Source organism: Panthera uncia, chromosome E1, assembly GCF_023721935.1.
Source record: "Panthera uncia isolate 11264 chromosome E1, Puncia_PCG_1.0, whole genome shotgun sequence".
Lineage (NCBI taxonomy): Eukaryota > Metazoa > Chordata > Mammalia > Carnivora > Felidae > Panthera > Panthera uncia.
In genome coordinates, this window is record NC_064814.1 from 39,622,458 (window position 1) to 39,647,678 (window position 25,221).

General features: G+C 39.3%; 2 protein-coding genes and 1 long non-coding RNA gene across 5 annotated transcripts in view; 1 reads left to right on the forward strand and 2 right to left on the reverse strand.

The window, feature by feature from the left end:
- The window catches only part of CRLF3 (cytokine receptor like factor 3), a 42,118-nt gene extending 38,443 nt beyond the window's left edge, over positions 1–3,675 (forward strand). The window contains exons 7-8 of the mRNA XM_049637881.1: positions 2,183–2,295; positions 3,157–3,675. Of these exons, the coding sequence (XP_049493838.1) occupies positions 2,183–2,295; positions 3,157–3,413 (370 nt within the window). The 3' untranslated portion in view covers positions 3,414–3,675. The remainder of the gene's footprint in view (positions 1–2,182; positions 2,296–3,156) is intronic.
- On the reverse strand, positions 137–2,004 carry LOC125927515 (uncharacterized). Its single transcript, XR_007459359.1, has 2 exons — positions 997–2,004; positions 137–829 (listed from the first exon to the last, which is right to left on the reverse strand). It is a non-coding gene; the product is annotated as an uncharacterized LOC125927515 (long non-coding RNA).
- Positions 3,676–15,610: 11,935 nt separating the features above from the next.
- SUZ12 (SUZ12 polycomb repressive complex 2 subunit) overlaps positions 15,611–25,221 on the reverse strand; it is a 46,790-nt gene continuing 37,179 nt past the window's right edge. For all 3 annotated transcript variants that reach the window (XM_049637878.1, XM_049637877.1, XM_049637876.1), the window contains 5 exons: positions 24,973–25,116; positions 24,013–24,170; positions 23,431–23,629; positions 21,354–21,433; positions 15,611–18,850 (listed from right to left, as the gene is read on the reverse strand). In XM_049637878.1, the coding sequence (XP_049493835.1) occupies positions 18,505–18,850; positions 21,354–21,433; positions 23,431–23,629; positions 24,013–24,170; positions 24,973–25,116 (927 nt within the window). In that variant the 3' untranslated portion in view covers positions 15,611–18,504. The remainder of the gene's footprint in view (positions 18,851–21,353; positions 21,434–23,430; positions 23,630–24,012; positions 24,171–24,972; positions 25,117–25,221) is intronic.

Here is a 25,221-nt window from a genome sequence, read left to right on the forward strand (position 1 = left end):
TTTGGATATTTTTGAGACCTATTTTGTTTTTTTGTTTGGGTCTTTTTTCCCAGCTTCTTTATATGTCCTATAATGTTGTGTTGGGATCTGTACACATGAGAAAACAGCCACCTCTCACAGTTTTTATGATCTGGTTTTGTATAGGAGGTGACCCTCGCACATGAACCCAGCTAGAGATTCTGGGGGCCTCGGAAACCTTTTTTTGGGGAGAACGTGACTTTCCTGGGCTGAGTGTTGCGGGTCTTTCTGGAGCTCATAGTCTCTTGCTCCCTCTGGTGCCTGTTGGTGCCACGGCTGTTCTCTGATGTGACAGCAGCAAGCCGCCTGCCTCTTTCTTGTACTCAGTAGCCGCCAGGTATCCAGAGCCCGCCAGCTCCCCAGCAGTGCCCACATCAAGTGAGACAGATACCATTGCCTTGAGCAGCCCTATGAAAAGTTGGTGCAGAAGCACATTCGCCTCTTCTCCCTTCCTCGCGAGGGAGAGAAGCCTGAAGTTATGAACCTTCTCCCAGTCACACCACTCACATTTCTTTGCTCTTTGCAGCATTTGGAAAGCCATACTATGCTCACTCTGTCAGTTCTCCAAATGAGGCATCACAGAAATTAGTCCTTCAGGCAACCTTCCAAAGAGTTAGAATGCTGGATTATGGGGCACCTGGGTGGCTCAGTTGTTTAAGCATCCGATTTCAGCTCAGGTCATGATCTCGTGGTTCATGGGTTTGAGCCCCGTGTCGGGCTCTGTGCTGACAGCTCGGAACCTGGAGCCTGCTTCAGATTCTGTGCCTCCCTCTCTCTCCTCCTCTCCTGCTCGTGTTCAGTCTCTCTCTCCCTCAAAAATAAACATTAAAAAAAAAAAACAGAATGCTGGATTAATCCTTCACTTCTCTCTCTCTCTCCCTCCCTCCCTCCCTCCTTCCCTCCCTTCCTCCCTCCCTTCCTCCCTCCCTCTCCCCCCCACCCCCCCCAAAGAAAAAGTCAGAAGCCAGGTGTTCTTACCAGGCATTGAGCTGTGATAGCTTGGAAGAGGGACTGACTTGGGAAAGTGAAATGTCTCTTGTTACCCATTGCAGTGTAGCTGTTTTCAGCGTTGTGCCCCCCTGGGGGTACTGCCACTTCTTAACTGGATTCTGGAGCGCTCAGAAAGGTGTTTCTGAGTATCATTGTGAAAGCCATGTTTCTGTGGTAGAGTGAGGACTGGGACTCCCAATTCTGCTGTAACGGTGACGTCACTGTCCTCTTTAAGACTGCCGCCAGTTCACAAGTGCAGTGACTTCAGAAACCTGCCTACGTATTTATCTTGATCTTGCATATTTGCCACTTTGCAACATAAGACATTTTGAGGCTCTGCTGACTAGAAATCATCACCTCTTCCCGTGGTAAAGCTACATCTTGTTCCTTGCTAATTTTTCTTTTTCTGTCCTTGCAAAGTCTGGCTTTCTGGAACAGAGGGAAAGATGCATCTGGTGGTAGAGATATAGGTTGACTTTATATATTTAAGTTTCCTATTTCTGGAGGGCATGATGATGTATTTTGAGACTAAAACACAAAAAGAAATGCTTCAACTTTCCACACATGAAGTCCTCCAAGCAAAGTATGTTCGTAACTATATTATCCATTCGATAAAGACTAGAGTGTCTATTTTTTAAAGGCTTTAAAAACTTGACAAACAGTAATCAAACCATTGCTTACACTCTCACGTTCAAGGTTTAGGTGATGGCAGTAACAGTCACATTTACTATAATGGCAAGTATGACATGACAGGCTTTCTATAATATATGTCCAGAGCCAGAACAGAAAATGGAAATGCGTCGTCACAGCTGTAAGTAGTTAACGTACACCCTGCAATTCGAATGCCTGAGTTGCCGTCATGGGCCCAGCACTCAGCCACGCGATCGGGGTCAGGGTATTTAGCCTCTTTTTAATCCTGTTTCTTCTCACATATAAAATGGGTATGGTAATAATGAGGCACTACCTACCTCATGGCTTGTTATGTGAATCGAATGAGGTGATTGGCAGATAGATACAGAATGTTTAGAATAGTGCCTGGAATTTAGGAAGTGCTGAATCATTGTTAGCTATTACTAAGAGCAATTATGATGACATTGTTCTTTTTCACCTTAGTAACTGTTAGAGATCATATTTAAAAAAAAAAAAGATTAATGACTTTCTCCCTCATTTACAGAGTTGAGACTGTGGGCCAACCAGACAGAAGAGACAGTATAGGAGTGTGTGCAGAAAAACAGAATGGCTATGACTCTCTGCAGCGTGACCAAGCAGTGTGCATTAGTACAAATGGTAAGAGAGACACAACTGCTCTCCTCTTTGAAATACATGAATTACTGTGGTAACATCTGAACCTATTCCAACATCACACATTTGTAGCAGGACACAAGAAAGTTCAAGTCTTTATGACATACCTATATGGCTACTACATACCAGGCATTATTCTGTTCCCTTTATAAATAGTAAATTATTTAATCCTTTTAACAACTTGTTGAAGTGGGGAGTCGTAGTATACCCATTTTATAGATGATGAAAACTGAGCCACAGAGAGGTTAAGTGACCAGCTTAAACTCCCTTAGCTTAGAGGTGACTGTGGGATCTGCACCAGGGAGTCTACCTCTGGATTCTGTGTATATAGGGCATCTAAATTCAACACAGATCGATGAACCGAAGAGAGTGTTGACTTAATTTGTTTTATCTCCGTAGGGTTCTTTGGCCCCTTACTCTACCGTAATCACACTTTTAAAATCCCCTCTGAAGATGTGTTAATATTTCCTGGTATGGGTCAAGCAGTAGGTAGAAAAAGACTCTTTATTTTCACGTGCAACAACAGTCTTTCTGTTTCACAGGATGTAATCTTGTAATGGAGTCAAGTTTCTTTTGATCCCATCCACATTGGAAACTCAGTCTCTGTTCTAAAAGAGTAGCACCCTCGACCAGAACTCTGAAATGTGATTAAAGCTTTAACTTTTTATCCTGCCTTGGGGATGGCGGTTAATTAACATATTGAGATGCATTCTCTTTGACCAGTTGGCGTTCCAGAATGTTTTCTTGATGTGACTTAGGAAATTAGCTCTGTTATCAGTAATCTAGAATCCGTTCATTTCTTCATTATTGCTCACATGTAAATGACTCTTTACCTTAACATTTTAGGTGCAGTTTTTGTAAATGGAAAAGAAATGACTAATCAGTTGCCAGCAGTTACTTCTGGGTCCACTGTCACATTTGACATTGAAGCTGTGACTCTAGGATCCACCAATAATAACGAAGGAGGAAACTTCAAGCTTCGAGTAACTATTAGTTCGAATAACAGAGAAGTGGTTTTTGATTGGCTACTGGATCAATCTTGTGGTTCTCTTTATTTTGGATGCTCCTTTTTCTATCCTGGATGGAAAGTGTTGGTGTTCTAGATTTTTGGATGATTGGCTTTGGTTTGCAGGGTTTTAAATGTAGCTGTCCTCAGCTCAGTTTAGTCGAAATTGGTTAAAAAAATTGTTAGATTCATCTCTCAGTTAAGCCATTGAAAATGGAAATTGTTTACTGGATTTATTTGGAACATTTTAGCAAGAAAAGATTTGACTATTGTGGACAAAACCGTAGTGCAGTCAGTTTTACTTTTAGCGTAGTGTTAATTGGAATATCAACATCACGATAAAAATCAAATTGGCTTTTAAAGTATGAGGAGATACAGAAAGCCCTGTACCCTTCTACTGTACTTCTTTAAAAGCTGGTTATTAGAACAGAAAAACCTAGTGTAACATTATTTTATTAAACCTCTATCTTTTAAGGATCCAAGGCCATGTAAGACTTTAGGATAAAACAACAGGACTAGACCAGCCAGAGGCCAGAGTTCTGTAATATGCCTTCACTTGTGTGCTCTCCACGTGAGTGTTGAGTATGCTGTCCATATTCACGTATCTGTAAGCAGTATTGAATTTTATCTCCTGTTCAGTGATCTTGAAGTCCCAAAAGTGTGATAGGTTTTGTGTTTTTTTAAATTACTGAGCACATGTCTACGATAGGCAAGTACTTGCTTTTTTCTTTCCTTGCAGTTCGATTCATGATAGTTTGGAGGATTTTTACAGGGTAAAACTACGAAGTAGTACGCACAGCAGTGGCCATTCACACGTATGTCATGTGCACATGTGCATGTCCAGCCTCAGTGATGTATGTGTTACTCCTGATAGGGTATGAGCTACAGTCCAGTTTAATATCAGTTTTATAAACGGTCTGTTAGTGGACCAAACATATATAGGCTAAATACTTGACCTATTTTTTGGAAAACTTCAATTCGTTTAAAATATTTATTTGAAGGACTTAGTGTGTAAAAATGATTAGCTTAACTTGCTATACCAGCCTACAGATTTTTTTTAATGTGAATTTTTTTCCTTCATTTTTAACAGTAGAAATGTGGAAATGCAAGTTTGATATTTTTGTAAGATAATTTATTTGGGGATTCGCATTCCCTGTTGGACAATCATGACCTTTTTCCCTTGCCTTTTTATATACAAGTAAGTCGCTTTCACCTGTTTAGTGACCGTTAAGAAGATGTGCTAGAGTGTAGATGTCTCGTCCAGCTGTCTGAAACAAAATAAAAACCTCAAAGTTAAATGTGTGTATTTTTTTCTTCTGTGAGATGTGATGAATCCAATTTTAATCTTTACCTTTAAGTAGAGGGAGGAAAGGATTTCTTGTGTCTCCAGTCATTTTAATGCAAATATCATTGTAACTTGTTGTCGGGTTACTTAGGCTTTATCTTCTGTGTATCTGATACTGAGCATCGTGCCTGACATATAACGTGTGTCCAGTAAAAGTTGGATTGAATGAATATGGATGGGTTATTTTCTTCATCTCATTTCCTTCATTTGTCAGTTCGTTATTGAACCTCATTATTTCTTATCCTCTGCAGGAGGGCGACATCTTACATTTATATCCTTAGAATCTGCCTTTTCACAAAAATGACTAAAACCTGACTTAATTCTAGTTAGGAGTGGATTGCAAATTTCAACTCTGAAGCTACTTTAAATACTGCGGGGTTTTTTTGTTTTGTTTTGTTTTTTTAAGATTTTATTTTTGGGGATGCCTGGGTGGCTCAGTCAAGCTAAGTGTCTGACTCTTAGTTTCAGCTCGGGTCATGATCTCCTGGTTTGTGAGTTCGAGCCCCACGTTGGGCTCTGTGCTGACGGTGTGGAGCCTGCCTCGGATTCTTTCTCTCTCTCTCTCTCTCTCTCTCTCCCCCTCTCTCCCCCTAGCCCCCCCTCAAAATAAATAAATAAACTTTAAAAAATAATAAGAGTTTTTAAAAAAAGGTTTTAAGTAATCTCTACACCCAGTGTGGGGCTCGCACCAGCAGTCTCGCATCAGGAGTCTCATACTCCACTGTGACAGAGCCAGCCAGGTGCCCCTGCTTTTTTTTTTTGCCCCCTTGAACTGTGAACATAAGATTTTGTTAAAAGCCAACTCATTCTGTTTAAACAGATAAAGGAGCCCAGTATTCCAAATCTATTTGTATGCTTGGAGGGATGAGAGAGTTTGGGTGATGATAATTAAAACGATAATAAGACTTGATCTTTATTGAGCCCCTACTACGTGCCAGGCACAATGCTGAATTTTCAAAATACATTTATTATCTCATTTAATCCACATGATATATACTGTACTGTTATTACTGTTATTCTACTTTAGAGACAATAGAACTTAGGCACAAGAGATGTGAACTAATTTGTCTAAGGTCAAGACTAGTAACTAGCCTAGTCAGGATCCTAGCCCAGACCCGATTAGGTCTGGAGCCCCTACTCATAACCATTGTGCTCCTGGGAAGAGTGGACACTACGGGGAAAGCCTCAGGTGTAGATAAGAATCAGCCATGGGATCAATGATAGCAGTTGTTGGAGTAGCACGTTATCTTTATATGTTCTAGATGCTAGTGCTTTGTTGGATTTATGGTCTGCAAATACCTGGTCTCTGGCTGGTCTTTGCATCCTTACACCAGGGTCTTTTCCAGAATAAAAGTTTCTACTGTTGATGAAATTGAATTTATTAATCTTTCCTTTTATGATTGTGCTTTTGCTCTCCAATCTGTGAACTCTGCCTAGCCCTGGACCCCAAAGAGTTTTTCCTGTGTTTTTTCCTGAAAGTTTTAGAGCTTAACCTATTACATTTATGTTTGTGATCCATTTTGATTTTTTATAAGGTTAAGTTTCACTTAGGAAGATATCTGTTCATATGGCTGATCCGTTGCTCCAGTGTTGTTTGTAGCAAAGGCTGTCTTTCCTGCATTGAACTGCTGTTGCCCCTTTGTCCAAAATCAGTTGGACATATTTGTGTGAGCCTGTTTCTAGGCTCTTTGTTCCACTGATCTGTGGGTCTGTCCCTCTGTCAGTACCACACAGTGTGATTACTGTAGCTATATAAGGTTTTAAAATTGGGTAGGCTGACTTCTCTTTTATTCATCTTTTAAAAAGTTGTTTTAATGGGGCGCCTGGCTGGCTCGGTTGGTAGAGCATCCTACTCTTGATCTCGGAGTTGTGAATTCGAGCCCCATGTTGGGTGTAGAGATTACTTAAAAAAGAAAAAAGGTGAAAGAGAAGTTTTAGGTATTCCAGTTTCTTTGCCTTCCAATGTAGATTTTAGAATATGTTGTTTATATCTACAAAAAATCTTGCTGAGATTTCTATAGGCATTGAGTTAAACCAATCAATTTGGGAAGAGTTGACATCCTTGCTATGTTGATTCTTCCAATCCATGAATACAGTATGTTTCTCCATCCATTTAGGTTTTTGATTTCTTTTACCTGTATTTTGTAGTTTCCAGCATACAAGCTAAGTTTTGTTACATTGACACCTAAGTGTTTTATTTTATTTTATTTTAGTGATTGTAAATGGTATTGTATTTTTAATTTTGGTTTTCACATGTTCATTCCTAATATATAGAATATGTCTTTGTAGTTTATCTTGTATCCTGCAAAATTGCTGAACTCAGTTTTTTTCCTCCCTCAAGATTTCCTCTTCAGCCCATGGACTTCCTAGAAATGTGTTTTTAGTTTCTGAGTGTTGGGAGATTTTCCTGCCATCTTTCTGTTACTGACTTCTAGTTTGATTATACTGTGTTTGAAGAACAGTGTATATGATTTCCATTATTTCATATTTGTTGACTTATATCCCAGCATATGGTCAGTTTTGGTATATGTTCTTTGGGCACTTAAATAGACTGCGTATCTTACTCTTAATGAGTAGAATGTTTTGATCTTGTAGAGTTCTATATATATCTTTCCTGATTTTCTGTCTTGTTGCTCTATCACTTCTTGAGAAGGGGGTGTTGTAATAATGGGTTTGTCCGTTTCTTCTCTTATTCAATCAGTTTTTGACTCACATCTTTTGTAACTCTTTTGTCTTATAAATACACACTTAGGATTGCCGTATCTTTTTGGTGGACTGACCATTTTTTCGTAATGTCCCTCTCTCATAATTTTCTTTCCTTCGGAGTCTACTTTATCTATATGAATCCAGCCTCTCTTGCCTTCCTCTGATTAATGTTCACATGATATATATTTTCTGTCCTGTGCTTTCAACTTTTCCATATTAATATATTTGGAGTCAGTTTCCCATAGCATATAGCTGAGCCACAGTTTTTTGTCGTTAATTTACTCCGTCAGTCTCTGAGTTGCGTTTGGTCTATATAGACCATTTATATTTAATTGTTATTATTGATTTGTCAGGATTTAAGTTTGCCACTTTTCTTTTTTGTTTTCTGCTCTCTCTGGTTTTCTGTTTTCTGCATTCTTGTGGGTTGCTTGAACATATTTTGGAATTCCATTTTGACTTATCTATAGTGTTTTTGAGTGTCTCATTCTGTAGCTTCTTTAGTAATTGTTCTAGATATTAAAAATACATGTTTATAACATACACAATTGATATACACAGTATATATACATTAATATATGTATAGCATATACATTACATATATATGTTGTGTATGTGTGTTTCTACAGATATACATATGTAGGTATACCTACATTAATACGGTAATGGTTTTTTTCATAAAAGCATAAATCCTCTTTGGATTTCTTTGCATTAGTGAAAACTCACTGAGGTAGGTCTTCTTGTAAAGTGACGTGGCATAATGTGAACTTTTAGAAAGCGGGGGATATAGTTCACTTTATGCCATTTCAGCTTACAACAAGTTTTTGTTTTTGTTTTTTTTAAGCTTATTTATTTTGAGAGAGAACCAGTGGGAGAGGGGCAGAGAGAGAGGGGCACAGAAGATCCCAAGCAGGCTCTGCGCCAACAGCAGTGACCCCAATGTGGGGCTCAAACTCATGAACCGGGGAGATCATGACCTGAGCTGAAGTCGGAAGCTTAACCGACTGAGCCACCCAGGTATCCCGCTTATGAAATAGCCATGCTCCACTTTTGGATACGGGGGATATAAAACTTCCCAGTCTGTTGGTGTCATCGTTTTATCCATTCAAGTGAAATAATCTTTACATGCCTTTATCCTCCCCCGTGTACAGTAATTATCTTTCTTAAATATTTTCTCTATAAACATTTAGAACATAGTCAATGTTGACCTAACAAAAAATATTTCAGAAAACTCAAGAGAAGTGTCTGTTGTTATTTATCTGTATTTCTGTTTACTGTGTTTTATTTTCCTTCATGATGTTCCAAGTGTCCGTTACCATTTCCCTTCTGTTCCAAGAACCTACTTTCGGCATTCTTCTAGAAGTATAATTATGATGTGTCTGTGCCTGGGATTCTTTGGGGTTATCTTGTTTGGGTTCCTCAGCTTCTTGAATTGTTAGGTTTATATCTCTTGCCAAATTTGGAAAGTTGTCAGCCATTATTTCAAGTACTTTTTTCAGCCCTGCCCTTTTTCCTTTTCTTCTAGGACTCCAGTGACACAAACTTTACATCTTTCATATATCCCCACTGACTCCTGAGGTTTTGTTTGGTTGTTTGAAGCTGGCTTTCTCTCTGTTGTTCATTTTAGGTAATTCCTCTTGTTGTACTTCCAGTCCACTGATCTGTCCTCTATCACATTCATTCTACTTTTGGGCCCCTACTGAGCTCTTTGTTATATATTTTGGTTATTGTATTTTTCAGCTCTAAAGCATCCATTTGGGTCATAGTCATATCTTCTGTTTCCGTGCAGATTTTTTATATTCTTTGCTGAGGCTGTTCATTTTCTCATCTGGCTCAAATGTGTTCATAATTGCTTGTTGAAACATTTTAATCATGGCTCTGGTGATGTGTAGTTGTACGTGTCAGTTCTTCTGGGTAAAGGGATGTTCAGATGGCTAATTAAAACGTTATTCTGGGTGTTCTGTGAGGGTGTTTCTGGAAAAGATTGGCATTTGAATTGATGGACTTGAGTAAAGCAGGTGGCTGTCCCCAGTGTGTTGGGCCTCATCCAATCTGCTGATGGCTTAAATAGAACAAAAGGCAGAGGAAAGTAGAATTCGCTCTCTGCCTGTTGAGCTAGGACATGGATCTCCTGCCCTCAGTGCTTCTGGCTCTAGGGCCTTCCTATCTGGACTGGAATCTACACCATTGGCTCTCAGGCCTACGAACTACATCACCGGCTTCCCTGGGTTCCCAGCTTGCAGGCAGCAGATCTTGGGACTTCTCAGCTTCTCTAATTGTGCACTGGTTCTGTGTTTTTTGGAGAACTCTAATACAGTGCTTTTTAATCTTTGTCAGATAATTCAAATAGCTTTGTCAGCCTGGGGTTGGCATCTGTTGTCTTTCTTTTGAGATCTTTCTGGTTCTTGATACAACGTGATTTTCTATTGAAATGTGGGCATTTTGTATTATGTTATGAGACTTTGGATCTCTTTCAGCTGGTCTCTTGATACCACTCCAGCGGGAGAAGTTGGGGCGGGGGGTGGGGGTGGTGGGCACTGCCTCATTACTGCCATGTGGAGTAGAAGATTAGCTTCCCCTTGGCCTCTGTTGACAGCCAGGAGGAGACCAGACGCCTGTTACTGGTCGCATGGGCATGGGGCGTTCCTTCTGTGACCCCTGCTGACACTGCAGCAGGGGTGGCCTCATTCCCCTCAGCAGTGGTGGAAGTCCTGACTCTTCAGTAGGCTTCTTCTAAGACTGCGTATAAGAGAGGGGGAGAGGGATCTTGGTGGTGGGTGTGGAGGTCCAGGCTCCTCTCTCACCGTGGGAAGTGGCTTCCTTGCTGCCCAGTGGGATGAAAGTTTTGCCTATTTGGTCTTCTCTGACACCATCTTGGCAGAGGTGTTGGGGTATCTCATTACAGCCTCATGAATGTGGAAGTCTAGGCTACCCCGGGCCTTTGCCAACATGGCCAGGATAAGGAAACAGTCTTTTCTGTAGTTATTTTTGTTAATCTTAGGGCTTCCATAACAAATTTCTACAGTCTCAGTGGCTTAAACAGACAGGAATTTATTCTCACAGTTTTGGAGGACACAAGCCTGAAATCACGGTTTTGGCAAGACTGTGCTCCCTCCAAAGGGTCTACAGGGGACCATTCTTTACCTCTGCCAGGTTCTGGTGGCTTCAGATACTCCTTCACTTGCCCCTGCATAACTCCAATCTCGGAGTCTGACTCTGTCTTCTCACGGCCACCTTCTGTTTCTTACAAGGACACTTGTCTTGGCTTTAGGACCCATCCAGATAATCCACGATGATCTTATCTCAAGATCCTTAACTTATTTATATCTACAGAGATTATTTTTCCAAATGAGGCCACCATCACAAGTTCCAAGATGTGGGCATATTGTTTTATGGGCCACTATTCAACCCTGTACAGTAGCGTTTGCCTGGAAGAGAGCTGTGGTTGGCTAAAGGCTGTCTTACAAGGCTGCCCCTTTTGTGGTCCTTTGGCTAGAGAGAGCAGGCTTTTGTTGGGGCTTTTTTTGTCTTTCTTTGTTGGCATTTCCTGGTTGCTGGCTTCCTCAGCCCCAGCTCTGGGATACACGAGACAAGAAAATCCAAGGAACTCACCACTGTGTTGATCCTTGGGTTCTGAGATTCCGAGCCAGTTGACCGGATCTTCAGAGTCTTCTTAGGTGGCTTTTTTTTTTTTTTTTCACATTTTTTTCCAGAACTTTTAGTTGTGTTTACCAGGAGGAATAGGGAAGACATGATACTCCGTTTTCTCGGAGAAGCATAAATTCTGAAGCTATGTGATAGATTTAATGTCAAAACATAAAAATAGAACAGTAAATAGAAAAAGTAAATGCAGCTCTTAGGAGGGATTTCCCTGTAGAGGGGTAAAAGCAAGCACCTGAGGGCCTCTGTTATTACATGAAGGATTAGTCCAAGGTCAAGAAGTGAAATGTATTAAATTATTGGTAACAGCAAGCTCTTGTGACGACTGTTACTGACAGAAACACACTCATGTGGGTGTCTCCCAACCTGGCTCAGGCAGCCACATGCATGTAGAGCTCCACGCCGGAACGTGGACTTTGCTCAGCTCGCATCCAGTGCCGCCCTTTCTGTTCCCCACATTCCAGGTCTTCTTGCTTGGATTCTTCCATTATTTTAGTGAAGCATTTCCTCCACTTCCTGGGAATCATTACCCAGGAGGCAAGATTTTGGGGAAAGAGATGTGGAAATTCCTTCCTTTTTCCTCCACTTGAGTGGTGGTGACTGGTTAAGAATTCTAGATCGGAGATCATTTCTCCTGAGAACTTGAAGGCATCGCTCTTTCTAGCTTCTAGTATTGAGAAGTCTCGGTGCTTTGCTGCTGCCTGTTCATTTGTATGTTGTATGTTTATTTTCTGTCTGGAAAACTTTATTCCTGGTCTTCCCAAGTTGGTGTAACAGTCAGCTGCGTAACCCATTTCACTGGCCTTGTGGGTATTTAAGTTGGTGATAACCTGCTTTGAACTCACTAGATTGTAAGTTCCTTGAGGTTTTGTATCTACTGTAGCAGATGTTCTCAGTCCTGGCTGCATACTAAAATTTCCTGGAGAACTTCTAAAAATAACAAATTCTGATGTAATCCGTATCAGTGGAGATCAGGCTTTTTGTTGTTGTTGTGTGTGTGTGTGTGTGTGTTTTAAGAAACAGAATGGTTCTATTTGAAAGGCAGATTTGGGAGCAACTGCTCCAAAGTAACCAAAAGTCAGTCTCCACAGTAATTCTGTTGCAAATCTAAATGTATTCTACTAAAAAGACTATCCTTTATTCTGAAATAATCCCTCCTGTTCTTTATGTACTGACCTTTTATAAAGTGAAAGTGCCAGTGGACGTCAGTCAGGTTTGATTGTTGTTTGCAAATCGTCTAACCCGACAAAACAAAAAGTCAGCGATGTGAAAAATGTGTATTACTGGTCTGTGAAATACACAACTGTGGGATCTCCTCGACACCCTACATTGCCTGATATCTGGGCATCTGAGAAATACTTTTTTTCTTTTTTTTAACGTTTATTTATTTTTGAGACAGAGACAGAGCATGAACAGGGGAGGGGCAGAGAGAGAGGGAGAGACAGATTCTGAAATGGGCTCCAGGCTCTGAGCTGTCAGCACAGAGCCCGACACGGGGCTCGAACTCACAGACCGTGGGATCATGACCTGAGCCGAAGTGGGCCGCTTAACCAACTGAGCCACCCAGGCACCCCTGAGAAATACTTTTAAATGAAGACCTAGTACTTTTCTTCTTAAAAGACAAAAGCTGTATTCGCTAAAACTAATCTCTCATAAAAGCTTTTAATCTATAGGCGCCTGGGTGACTCAGTTGGTTAAGCCTCTGACTCTTGGTTTCCACCCAGGTCATGATCTCGCAGCTCATGGGGTCGAGTCCCACATCAGGCTCCACGCTCAACATGGATTCTTTCTCCCTCTCTCTCTGCCCCACCCCTGCTCATGGTTTCTCTGTCTCTCAAAATAAGTATTTTTTTAAAAATGGGAAAAGATAAATACAATAGTCCAGTATCAACCCTGTTTTCTAGAACCAGCTTTATAAAGTGATTCATCCCATGTGACATTTAAGTAACAATCTTAGGCTTGTCTAAGAATGTACTTAGTGAGTTTTTAGCCTTTTATAAAAATCAACCTTACCCTCATAGGAAGCAGTAAATAGGAACCCAAGATACTCCAGGAATTGGATCATAGACTATATCCTGAGAACAACAGAGTGCATGATGTGTATTTAACTTCTGCCATGTCCTGGTACTCCACTTGGTTGGAGGGGAGACTGCATACATGAGATAAGACTGGAAAGATAAATAAAGTCAGGTCAGGAAGAGTATGAATTTCATTCTGACAACAACCAGGAACCATTAATGAGATCTCTCCTTTAATATGGTACTTGGTGTAATTAACAGAACCTCGCATATTTCCACCTTTCTAGGAGCAGCATACTATTTATATTTAATAAAATGGAATTTAAAATTTTTTTTTTTAAGTTTAGAGCATGAGCGGGGGCGGGGGGAGAGGGAGAGAGAGAGAGAGAGAGAGAGAGAGAGAATGAATATGAATGAATCCCAAGCAGGTTCCATGCTGAGCTCAATCCCATGACCCTGAGATCATGACCTGGGGGCCAAAGTCAAGAGTTGGACAAAACCGACTGAGCCAACCAGGTGCCCCCAAATTGAATTTTTAGAAACTATTTTTGACAATGACAATATTTTTACTTCATAGAAATTTACTGTGCTCAGAGCTCTGTGCTACACACTTACCCATTTTGCCTTTTTCCTAGTGAGAACACCATCCTTCTTCAATTACCTTTTCTATTGTCTGGACTTAATTTTTTAAAGATTTTTTAAATATAAGAACTATAGGAAGGGGCGCCTGGGTGGCTTAGTCGGTTGAGCAGCCGACGTTGGCTCTGGTCATGATCTCACGGTTCGGGAGTTCAAGCTTCGCGTCAGGCTCTGTGCTGACAGCTTGGAGCCTGGAGACTGCTTGGGATTCTGTGTCTCCCTCTCTCTCTCTGTTCTTCCCCTGCTCGTACTGTCTCTCTCTCTCTCTCTCGAAAATAAAGATTAAAAAAAACTGGAGGACATCTGGGTAGCTCAGTCAGTTAAGCGTCCAACTCTTGATTTCAGCTTAGGTCATGATCTCAGGGTCATGGGATCAAGCCCTGTGTCAGGCCCTGTGCTGACAGTGTGGAGTCTGGTTGGGATTCTTTATCTTCCTCTCTCTGCTCCCCAAACCCCAAATAAAACACTTAAAAAAACATAAGAACTTAGGGCTCCTTCGTGGCTATGTCAGTTAAGCGGCTGACTTTGGCTCAGGCCATCTCATGGTTTGTGAGTTTGAGCCCCATGTCGGGCTCTGTACTGACAGCTCAGAGTCTGGAGCCTGCTTCAGATTCTGTGTCTCCCTCTCTCTCTGCCCTTACCCCACTGGCACGCTGTTTCTCTCTCAAACATGAACTATAAAAAATACATAGTAAATTGAGATGTTTCAAAAATGGCAATGTGAAAAGACTCCTCATCTGTTCTCTACTCCAGCTATCTTCCCCTAAAGCAGCTATTTCTATGTACTCTTCAGACATATTCTATAACCAAATGGGGTATATTCGTTTTTCAATTAAATTTGAAGCATGCTAGAAACTGTTCTGTACCCTTTATTGTTGCAAAAAACCTTGATCCTTTTTCATTGCTGCATAGTATTCCACATATGGAGTGTATCATTTAACTGGTTCCCTGATGACTTCTGTCTAACCTGTTTTCAACAGTGGTAGCAATTTGTCATTTTACACGTTCTAGTTTATCTGTAGGATAACTACCTAAAGATGGAATTGTTAGGGCAAAAGCAAAATGCATGATTTTAAAAGAACATACCAGGGGCGCCTGGGTGGCGCAGTCGGTTGAGCGTCCGACTTCAGCCAGGTCACGATCTCGCGGTCCGTGAGTTCGAGCCCCGCGTCAGGCTCTGGGCTGATGGCTCGGAGCCTGGAGCCTGTTTCCGATTCTGTGTCTCCCTCTCTCTCTGCCCCTCCCCCGTTCATGCTCTGTCTCTCTCTGTCCCAAAAATAAATAAAAAACGTTGAAAAAAAAATTTAAAAAAAAAAAAAAAAAAAGAACATACCAGATTGCTCTCTCTCGACTCGTACCAACTTATTTTCCCACTGGAAATGTCTTGAGTGCTTGTTGATGTGCCGGTAGTGACTTTCTAATGACTGTATTAGCAAAACTTCCTCCTTTAGCAAAGCTGAGTCCATCTGTGTTCTTGCTCTTATTCTTTCCCTTTCTGGTAACTTTTATCTTTGGCTTCTGTCTCGTCTTAGTCTGCATTCATGCTTAAGCCTCCCATCCATTCTCCCCCAAATTCTTTGCCTGTCTTGGTAGAGCCCCATTTTCCACACACTCTTCCTAAGCCTCCTTTCCCATGCATTCAACGCATCAACACTGTTTCCAAGCACTTCACTCCCTTCAAGTGGCTTACTCCTTCTCTACACTACAGGACTACTGCTTCCTTTCTGCAGTACTCTTCTTCGCCTCATCACTCCTTCATCCCACAACACCACTGAACGAGGGCTTCTCAGGACGGGCTGTTGCATATCTCACCTGGGCTATTACAGTAGCATCCTAGTGATTGATTCTTCCTGTGCAGAGCCTCTTCCCTCCCAGATTCTTACCGCCACGTCTCACCAAAAACACAGGTTGGTTTGTGTCCTATCTGTGCCGTAATCTCCAAATACTCCTACTGGTTGAAATCCAAACCCACAGCATGGCTTATAAAGCCGAGTTCGTGTCACCAAATATCTGAGCACCAACTAAAACTGTGAGGCAGTACTAAGGCCAGTGAGATGGGCCTTGCAACGTAATGAAAGGCGAAGCAACTGCTTAGAAGATACTACATACAGTAAGCTTTGGAAGCACAGAGGCACTCAGCTCAAAGAAGACAGCAACCTGCATATGGGCCACAGGCTATTACCAACCAAGAGCAGCCGAACTGTCAACTCTTCTGTAAAGCTTCCCCTATCTGTCCAGAGTTAACTTCAACAACTAACCTCACTGAATGTAGTATATAACTTTATTATACGGTGTATCCTTTTAAAGTTTATTTTTTTGAGAGACAGCAAGCGGGGGAGGGGCAGAGAAAGGGAGAGAGAGAATCCCAGGCAGCCTCTGCACTGTGAATGCAGAGCCCCAAGCAGGGCTTGATCTCACAAACCACGAGATCATGACCTGGGCCGAAACCAAGAGTCGGACACTTAGCTGAGTCACCCAGGCACCCCTCATTTCTCATTTGTACCCCCTCTATGAGCTTTTTGAAGGCCAAGATAAATTCTTTTTCATTAAAAAGAAAAAACCACAGAGATGGATAAGCTATTAGGTTAACAATACCATTGAACTGTAAAAATATTTTTAGACTATTACCAAAATTACCATAAGTAACATACTAGTTGCATTTGACGTCACTGGAACTGAAAGCAGGATTTTACATTAATTTTTTTTCTTAATTTCTTACTAGTTCTGACCAGTGGGTGTACTTTTTCTGGATCCTTACTATCATAGCCAAAAGAATATTTTAGTATACGCATTAACAATGCATAATAAAACCAAAACCAAAACAGAATACAGCTTTTATATTATTGAACTTTATGTACAAAATCATTTGATTTCAAATAAACATTTAATGTAAAAACAAATGTTCTTTTAAACTGAATTTTTTTTTTTACATCTACTGTACCATTCAAATGCTTTATCATCTTACATGATTTCTTCAAAATCTCTTATCAAGGGTACATATAGAAAAGCATTTTTTTATAAATAGAAACAAAGGGATTTTTTCAGCTTTTATTATAAGATGACATAAAAAGTTTACTCAACAGAAGTAATTTCATTACTATTTGGGGGAGGGAATCACCGACTTTTTGTGCAAACAATGCTAGCCTTCTTTTAAGCATTAAGAGCATAACTGCTTAAGAAATGACATAAGCAATAATTCTACACCTACATCTCCCCTAAAATAATCTATTTTTTTTTTTTTTACATATGTGCACAGCTTTAGCAAATTAAAGCCCGAGAGAAATGCTCGAGATTCACTATCCAGAGGCATGATCAGAGTTGACTGTAACTCCTCATGTAGAGAGCTTACCAATCAAGGAGTCTGTAATGAAAGCTGCAGTTTCCCTCTTTCCTATTTTTTTAACACAAAAATCAATGACTAAGAACTTAATACTGGATGACAAATCACATCCACACTATTAGTTAAATAGCCTCACAGTTAAACACATCTTAAAAGACCAATCAAATCAGTATTTACATTTTATAAATTTCTGAAGACACCATTAGAAAGCTTATATATCCCTTCATTAAACAAAATAGGGAACTGCATCTGATGGTGGTGGAATGAAATTAAAAAATTAAAAATACCTGTATTTACAGCAGCATTGATCCTTTATAAATAAAGAATATGAAAATGCAATTATCTTTAAGGATAATAAAAAATTGAGGTGATGTTACTCAACCACAGTGCTTGGAGTTGGAATAAAAATCTATTGGTGCTTGTTAATGTGCCAGTAGTGAAACCACTTTCTGTTGGAGAAAATCCAACTGCAAATATGTGCATAAAACACATATCTCACAGGGCAAAACTGCTCACAATTCAAGTCAGCTTATCTGTATTGGATATTCTAATCATGAAATACATTACAAAGACATCCTTGCAAAGAAAAAAAACAAGTTATAACATCTTCTGGTTCATTTTTATAGAACATTTCCTTCCTCAAAAGTGGCATCTTAAAAATCCCAAACTCATTCTTCCCTTAGTTTATAATGAAAAGATGCGGACAGCTTAACTTTCAATGTGATTACCATGTTGGAAAAAAAAAAAAAAACAGCAAATGTTCAAGTTTAAAAAAATATACTGGGTGAGCAATGCAATAAAATTATCCACATAAAAACAAATGGTCAGTAACCTTGTAAGCCAATATGACATTTCACTGTCAACTATATGAAAAATTAACATTTCCTCAAACAGGCATAAGATGAAGAAGTGCTATTTTAAAATTGTAAAATGAACTTAGATAAAATATCTCATTGTAATCTCATTCCAAAATGATAAATGATTTCAAAATCAAGGATCAAGGTTTGATTGCAAATAATAATGCAACATAATTTCAAGAAATCTCCAATTTTTAAAAAAGGGAATCACACTCCAATTTTCCCTCCCCAAGAAAAGGTTTCACAATTACAAAGTAGAAAAACAGCCAGTCACAAATGCAAAAAACATTGTAATTTAAATATAGGAAATAATTTCTAGCTTATCAATTCAATATATTTCATAAGACAATTGTTAAAGTTAAAAATACTTTCTTTGAAGTATTGCTTTTCATGCTCAAACTAGAGTGTTTTAATGACATCAATAAAACTGATATACATGTAATGCTGCATAATGAAGTGAAGTAGAACCCTGATACAAATACCCTTGTTGAAATCATTTACTTCATCTAACAGTGCCTGTTTGAAACCTATGATTACAAACAAAAACAAAACTCTTCCTAGAGGCTGAATTCCCTAGAATGACAATTTCAGTGTTTGTCCGTAACATGGGGTTAGGCCTTTTCTTTTCAGAGTTTTTGTTTTTTGCTCTGTTTTGAAACCCCTGAGACACCATCTGCTTCCAAAGCTTTCTCTTTTGAGTTAATTTCACTAAATCCATTTGCTGTCCCATTTTGTTCTTCAGTGATTTCTTCATTTGCAGGGGAAGCAGATTCTCCTTTTTCTAATTTTTGCTGCATTTCACGGAGCTTGGTAACAGCTTTATCTATTGACATTATGCTAATAAGATTAAAGTCATGCATGCTGACTAGATGAAGCATGAAGTTTCGACATAAATTCTTCTTAATTATTTTCTGTCCATAGTTTTCTACAAACAGCATACAGGCATGATTCATTTGATTGTCAGCAATAAACCTATTTAATAAAAATAACACAAACATCAATAGTAATACAAAGCATTTTTGTCAAATGCAACATAACTATGACGATAGTCCAGTAAGTGATGATTTAACAAGCAGTAAAACTACAATGAAGCTGAGATTCAGTGACCTGAATGAGCTTACTGTTTTAAAATTTTTAAGAGATTTAATTTAACCAGAGCTTAAATAGAAATCATTTCTGTCTGTCCTAATGAAATTGCACACAACAGTATTAAGAGTATATAAAGCATTTTCTCTTGCCAGCACCACCTTCATGAACTCTCTATAAACAAGTTAGCTATCTATCCCCTTTATTCTCTCCTTTGACCTTGACACACTTTGCTATTTCAGAAGCAGCATTTCTCTGCATTTTCAGTTCGTGGAAAACCTTTAAAAAAACAAAGATGTCACATTTGTGACAATATGGATGGACCTTGTAAGCATTCTGCTAAGTAAAAGAAGTCAGAAAGAAGGACAAATACTGTATGATCTCATTTATATGTGGAATCCAAAAAAAACGGGCATCTGGCTGGCTCTGTTGGTAGAGCATACAACTCTTGATCTCGGGGTCGTGAGTTTGAGCCCCATGCTGGGAGAGAGTACTTGAAAAAAATAAAAACAAAACTCATTTAAAAAAAAGATCACACTTACAGGCACCAAAGGCAGAAGGTGGGGGGAAGGGGGGATTGGAGGAAGGTATTCAAAAGGTACAAACTTTCAGTTGTAAGATACATAAGAACTAGGGATATAATGCACAACATGACAATAGCTAACACTGTTGTATGATATATAGGAAAGTTGTCAAAAGAGTACTAAGAGTTCTCAACACAAGGAGAAAATTTTTTTCTTTATTCTTTTTATTATATCTGTATGAGAACGAGGATTTTAGCTAAACTACTGTGGTAATCACTTCACAATATATGTAAATCAAACCATCATATGATACGCCTTATAAAGTGATATATGTCAATTATTTCTCAATACAACAGAAAAAAAAGCCACGTTAAAAAAAGATTTGAGGGGCGCCTGGGTTCGGCGTCCGACTTTGGCTCAGGTTATGATCTCGCGGTTCGTGGGTTCAAGCCCTGCGTCAGGCTGTGTGCTGACAGCTCAGAGCCTAGAGCCTGCTTTGGATTTTGTGCCTCCCTCCCTCTCTCTCTGCCCCTCCCCAGGAAGCACTCTGTCTCAGTCTCTCTCTCAAAAATAAACAAACATTTAAAAAAAAAAAAAAAAAAAAAAGATTCGAAGATGTCACAACAAATGTGGTACAGTGTGGTTGTGTTAGTAGAAAGCATGCAGGGTGCACCCACAATGAATAAAATTTGAAAAAATAAAATTAAACCAAACAGGAGAATGGCTGCTCAGTTACCCACTGAAACTGTGAGTTCAACAAGGTCTGTAAAGTCTGCCTGCAGATATCGTAAAATCCAAAGTTTACCCAGCTAGCTGCCACTTTATAATGTTGGCAAATCATGAACCCCAATAGTTGTTATTCTAGCAGATTTGGATCAAGGAATGAAAATGGAACTCAATATAGTAATACGACTAAAATTCTATCTTGAAACTGGCATATCAGGACAAAAGAAAAAATAGACACTAAGCTTCCACATACATACTTTACTCACAATGGAGTTTTAATGACTAGCCCACGGACTAGGCAAACATTTTCTATGAAAGGACAGAGAAATATTTTAGGCTTTGCGATCCGTTGTCTTCCTCTTTTTTTTTCTTTCAACCCACTTAAAATGTGAAGACTATTCTTAGCTCAAGTCCATATACAAAAAAAGGCTATGGCTCATGCACCCTAGACATCTGGGCTAGACAGAACTTCTGCACCAATTCCTCTTCACTCCCAGGAGTAAAGAAACAAAAGTGCTCCTTCCCATTTATTTCATTACAAATGAAAAAACCTTGGCTGCTTGTACTATAGAAGAAAGCCTTAAATGAGGATCTAATAATGGAGTCAGAGGAGAAAAAAAAACGTGTATTGACGGGCAAACAGTTCCCACAGGGAAGGAGACAGAACTGTAGGAAAAGCAATGTCGTGGAACACGCTTTTAGCCATAAAGGCACAAGAAGTACTGTTCTACCCTGACTTCTATGGAGCGGTAGTAAGAAATCAGAAAAGCTACTTATATCTTATTCTTCATAATTAAGCAATTTTTAAAATTATGGTAATAACTGTGATAAGTAATTTTCAGGATTTCCACACATACAGCACAGGACGTTATCTTTTTAATCCTTGGCAATAAAAGAAATGAAAATTGGGTCATTAAAAAGACATATTAAAGATAAAAAATGCCGTTAGAGGTTACACCTTCCTTACATAAATCCTTTTTCCCTTATGCAGTTATAATAGTTCGGATTAGAGTAAGATTAGGGCACATTATGTCGAAGCTAACGGAATTTTAAATAAGATTCAAACACAGATTTATAGAATGTGAAGTAGCAAGAAGAGCAAAAAGGAAATGGAATATTTAAATTTAGGAATACCCTACCCATGTTTCATGACATGGAGATTCCATAGTTTCATCACCTCCTTCTCTCCTTCATTAACATCAGAAAATTCCTCAATTTGCTAAAAAAGGAAAGAAAAAATATCTATTAAGTGCACAATAAACAGAATTGGTATTTCTAAGAAAAAATTGTGAGAATGTAAAAAACTGAACTTTTGTAACTAATACCACAACTTACACAGCAAAGTGGGAACATCAAACAGCTTTTATTTTAAGTAGTAATTTTATTTTTTTCTTCTTTTTTTTTTTCTTTTTTTAATTTTTTTTTTTTTTTAATATTTATTTATTTTTGAGACAGAGAGAGAGCATGAACAGGGGAGGGTCAGAGAGAGAGGGAGACACAGAATCTGAAACAGGCTCCAGGCTCTGGGCTGTCAGCACATAGCCCGACGCGGGGCTCGAACCCACAGACTATGAGATCATGACCTGAGCCGAAGTCGGACGCTTAACCGACCGAGCCACCCAGGCGCCCCTTAAGTAGTAATTTTAAAAGGGAAACCCTAAGTTACGAAAGAGTTACCTATTAAAAAATAAAAACACAATACAAAATCACAAGAAGAAAACCTGTATTTTCTTTAGTTAGTAACTGTTTCATTTTTATTTATAAAAGACTTTTTTATGCCATTTGCAACTATGTGGATGGAACTAGAGGGTATTATGCTAAGCGAAATTAGAGAAAGACAAAAATCATATGACTTCACTTATATGAGGACTTTACGACACAGAACAGATGAACACAAGGGAGGTAAAAATAATATAAAAACAGGGAGGGGAACAAAACAGAAGAGACTCTTAAATATAGAGAACAAACAGAGGGTTGCTGGATGGGTTGTGGGAGGGGGAATGGGCTAAATGGGTAAGGGGCATTAAGGAATCTACTCCTGAAATCATTGTTGCACTATATGCTAATTTGGATGTAAATTTAAAAAAATAAAAAAATAAAAAAAAAACAACAAAAAACGGGAAAAAATTTTTTTTATTTTAAAGTTGATTTATTTTGAGAGAGAGAAAGAGAAAAAAAGAGAATCCCAAGCATGCTGTGTGAAGCCTGACATAGGGTTCGAACTCATGAACTGTGAGATCATGACCTGAGCTGAAATTGAGTGGGACGCTTGACCAACTGAGCCACCCAGGCGCCCCAGTTGATAACTGTTTAAATAACACAATTACAAAAATTGTGGAGGGGCACCCGGCTGGCTCTGTTGGTGGAACATGAGACTCTTGATCTCAGGGTTGTGAGTTCGAACCCCAAGTCAGGTGTAGAGATTACTTAAAAATAAAATCTTTGGGGTGCTTGGGTGGCTCAGTTGGTTAAGCATTCAACTCTTGATTTCAGCTTACAGTTTGTGAGATTGAGCCCCACTGGGCTCTGTGCTGACACTGTGGAGGCTGCTTAGGATTCTCTCTCTGTCTCTCTCTCTGCCCTTCTCCCGCTCACACTCTCTCTCTATAAATAAATAAATAAACTTCAAGTAAATAATATCAAATCCAATCAAATCTTTAGGGGTGCCTGGATGGCTCGGTTGGTTGAACATCCAACTCTTGATTTTGACTCGGGTCATGATCCCAGGGTTGTGGGATGAAGCCCCACGTCTCGCTCCGTGCTGAGTGTGGAGCTTGCGTAAGATTCTCTGCCCCTCTCCCCCACTCATACGTGCTCTCTAAAATAAAAAAAGAAAAGAAAATCTTAAAAAAAAAAAACCTGTGGGGGCACCTGAGTGGCTCAGGTCATGATCTCATGGTTCAAGAGGTTGAGTCCCACATTGGGCTCTGTGCTGACAGCTCACACCTGGAGACTGCTTCCGATTCTGTCTCCCTCTCTCTCTGCCCCTCCCCCATTCACAGTCTCCCTCCCTCTCCCTCTCTCAAAAACAAACATTAAAAAAATTTATTTAAATAAAATATAATAATAAAAAAATTGCAGATTCCCACATTCCTTCATTTAGAAAGAGCTCCTGTACATTAAGTCAAGATTTTAAATCATATTAAACAATAGTTTTTAAACACAAATCCGTAAGATTCTAAAGTCACAGTCAATAGTGATACTAGTAATACTTACTGTAATGGTTTTTTCTCTTAGCCATTCAGGATCCTTTTCATCTTCACTGTCTACTTCCATTTCTTGTGGACGGAGAGGTAAACAAGTATCACTATGGAAATACAGACGGTTGTGTCCACTACTGTACGTTCGCTGCTGTTCCACTTCTCCATCTTCAGATTCAAGAAATTCAGACATGCTTGCTTTTGTTCGTTTTGGTCTAATGGAAAGAGATGTTGATGGAACACTGAGTGACAGGGATTCTTTCTATTTCACATCTCTCAAATAGAGTATGTTCCTTGTTTCCTATCTAGGTATGCACATAGTAACTTCCACTGGAAAAACTCCTTAATCTCTCGAACCACTAGAGCAGTTGTGATATTAACATTTAAAACACAGCAAAAAGTTCTAAGGAGGAAGTAAGAAAATCACTGTGGGAGCTGGGGAGGGTTATAAAGCAGTATACCACCCCAGAGACTTAGCTAACAATCTGCAGTAATGACTCCCACCTAAATAGTAGCTTTGTCTGGCTCTCCTTTGTTCCTCCACCATCATCAATAAAAGTCAGAGGATAAACTTTTGTTGTATGACCTTTTTACCTACCTGCACACAAGAATGTGTGTGATAGGCGTTCTCTTTACTGGTCCATTTCGGCTAAAAGCAAATCCAGGTTGGCGATGAATATCCTGAGGATTTCCTGCATAGGAGCCATCATAACACTCGTTGATAGAAACATCTATCCTAGCACCTTTTGGATGATACTGTAAGAAAAATGGCAAGATGCTTATAATAAGGAAATATTAATTATCCCTACCCTGAACACCTAACATGCCAATTTATTTTAAAAAGTACTAGTGGGTTCTTAATGTTTTGAAAACTAAAATAAACTACACATACCAGCATGGTGAAAGGGAAGTCAGAAGATCTGGACTCAAGAAGATCTGTGTTAAAATCCTGGCTGTGACATTCACTGGCTTGGTAATTTTGTACAAATTATTTCTTGTTTGAGCAAGAATAAAGAAATGACCACTTAATTCAAAGAGCTGGTGTGAGGATTATGTGTGTCAATATAGGTGCAATATGCAAATATATACAAACTGAATCACTGTAATTCATGCATTAAGCAATCCATCAAATGCAAAGATTTTGGTATTTTTTGCAGAAGGGAAATTTATTTTATCATGTTTTAATTTCAATATAATTAACGTACAGTGTTATATTAGTTTCAGGTGTACAAAAGTGATTCAACAATTCTATACATTACTTGGTGCTCAACATGCTAAGTGTACTCCTAAAAAAAGCACAATTTTTGAAAGTCAGACTGTCTTACATATTACTGGTAGGGGAAAAAAAAGGGGTGCCTAGGTGGCTCGGTCAGTTAAGTTAGGCGTCCGACTTCAGCTCAGGTCATGACCTCACGCTTCGCTGAGTTCGAGCCCTACATCTGGCTCTCTGCTGTCAGCACAGAGCCCATTTCGGATCCTCGGCCTCCTCTCTCTCCGCCCCTCCCTTGCTCACCCTCACTCTCAGAAATAAACAAACGTTAAAAAAAAAGTTACTTACAACATAATTGAAGATAAATCTGCTGTGGCAGAGTTTAAGATGCTTGAGTAAGCTATAAAGTTTGCGGCAATTCAGAGTACACCATGGGCAATGTAGGTCGTCTCTCGCTTCAGTTTGTTGTCTCGTGTTGTTGTTATAAAGGAACTTGAAAATAACAAAAAACAGCAAATCTCCAACTTAAACATCTCAAGATATTGTTTCATCATCCCCTTTAAAAATAGTTAAAACGACTTAAAAAGAAAATCAAAT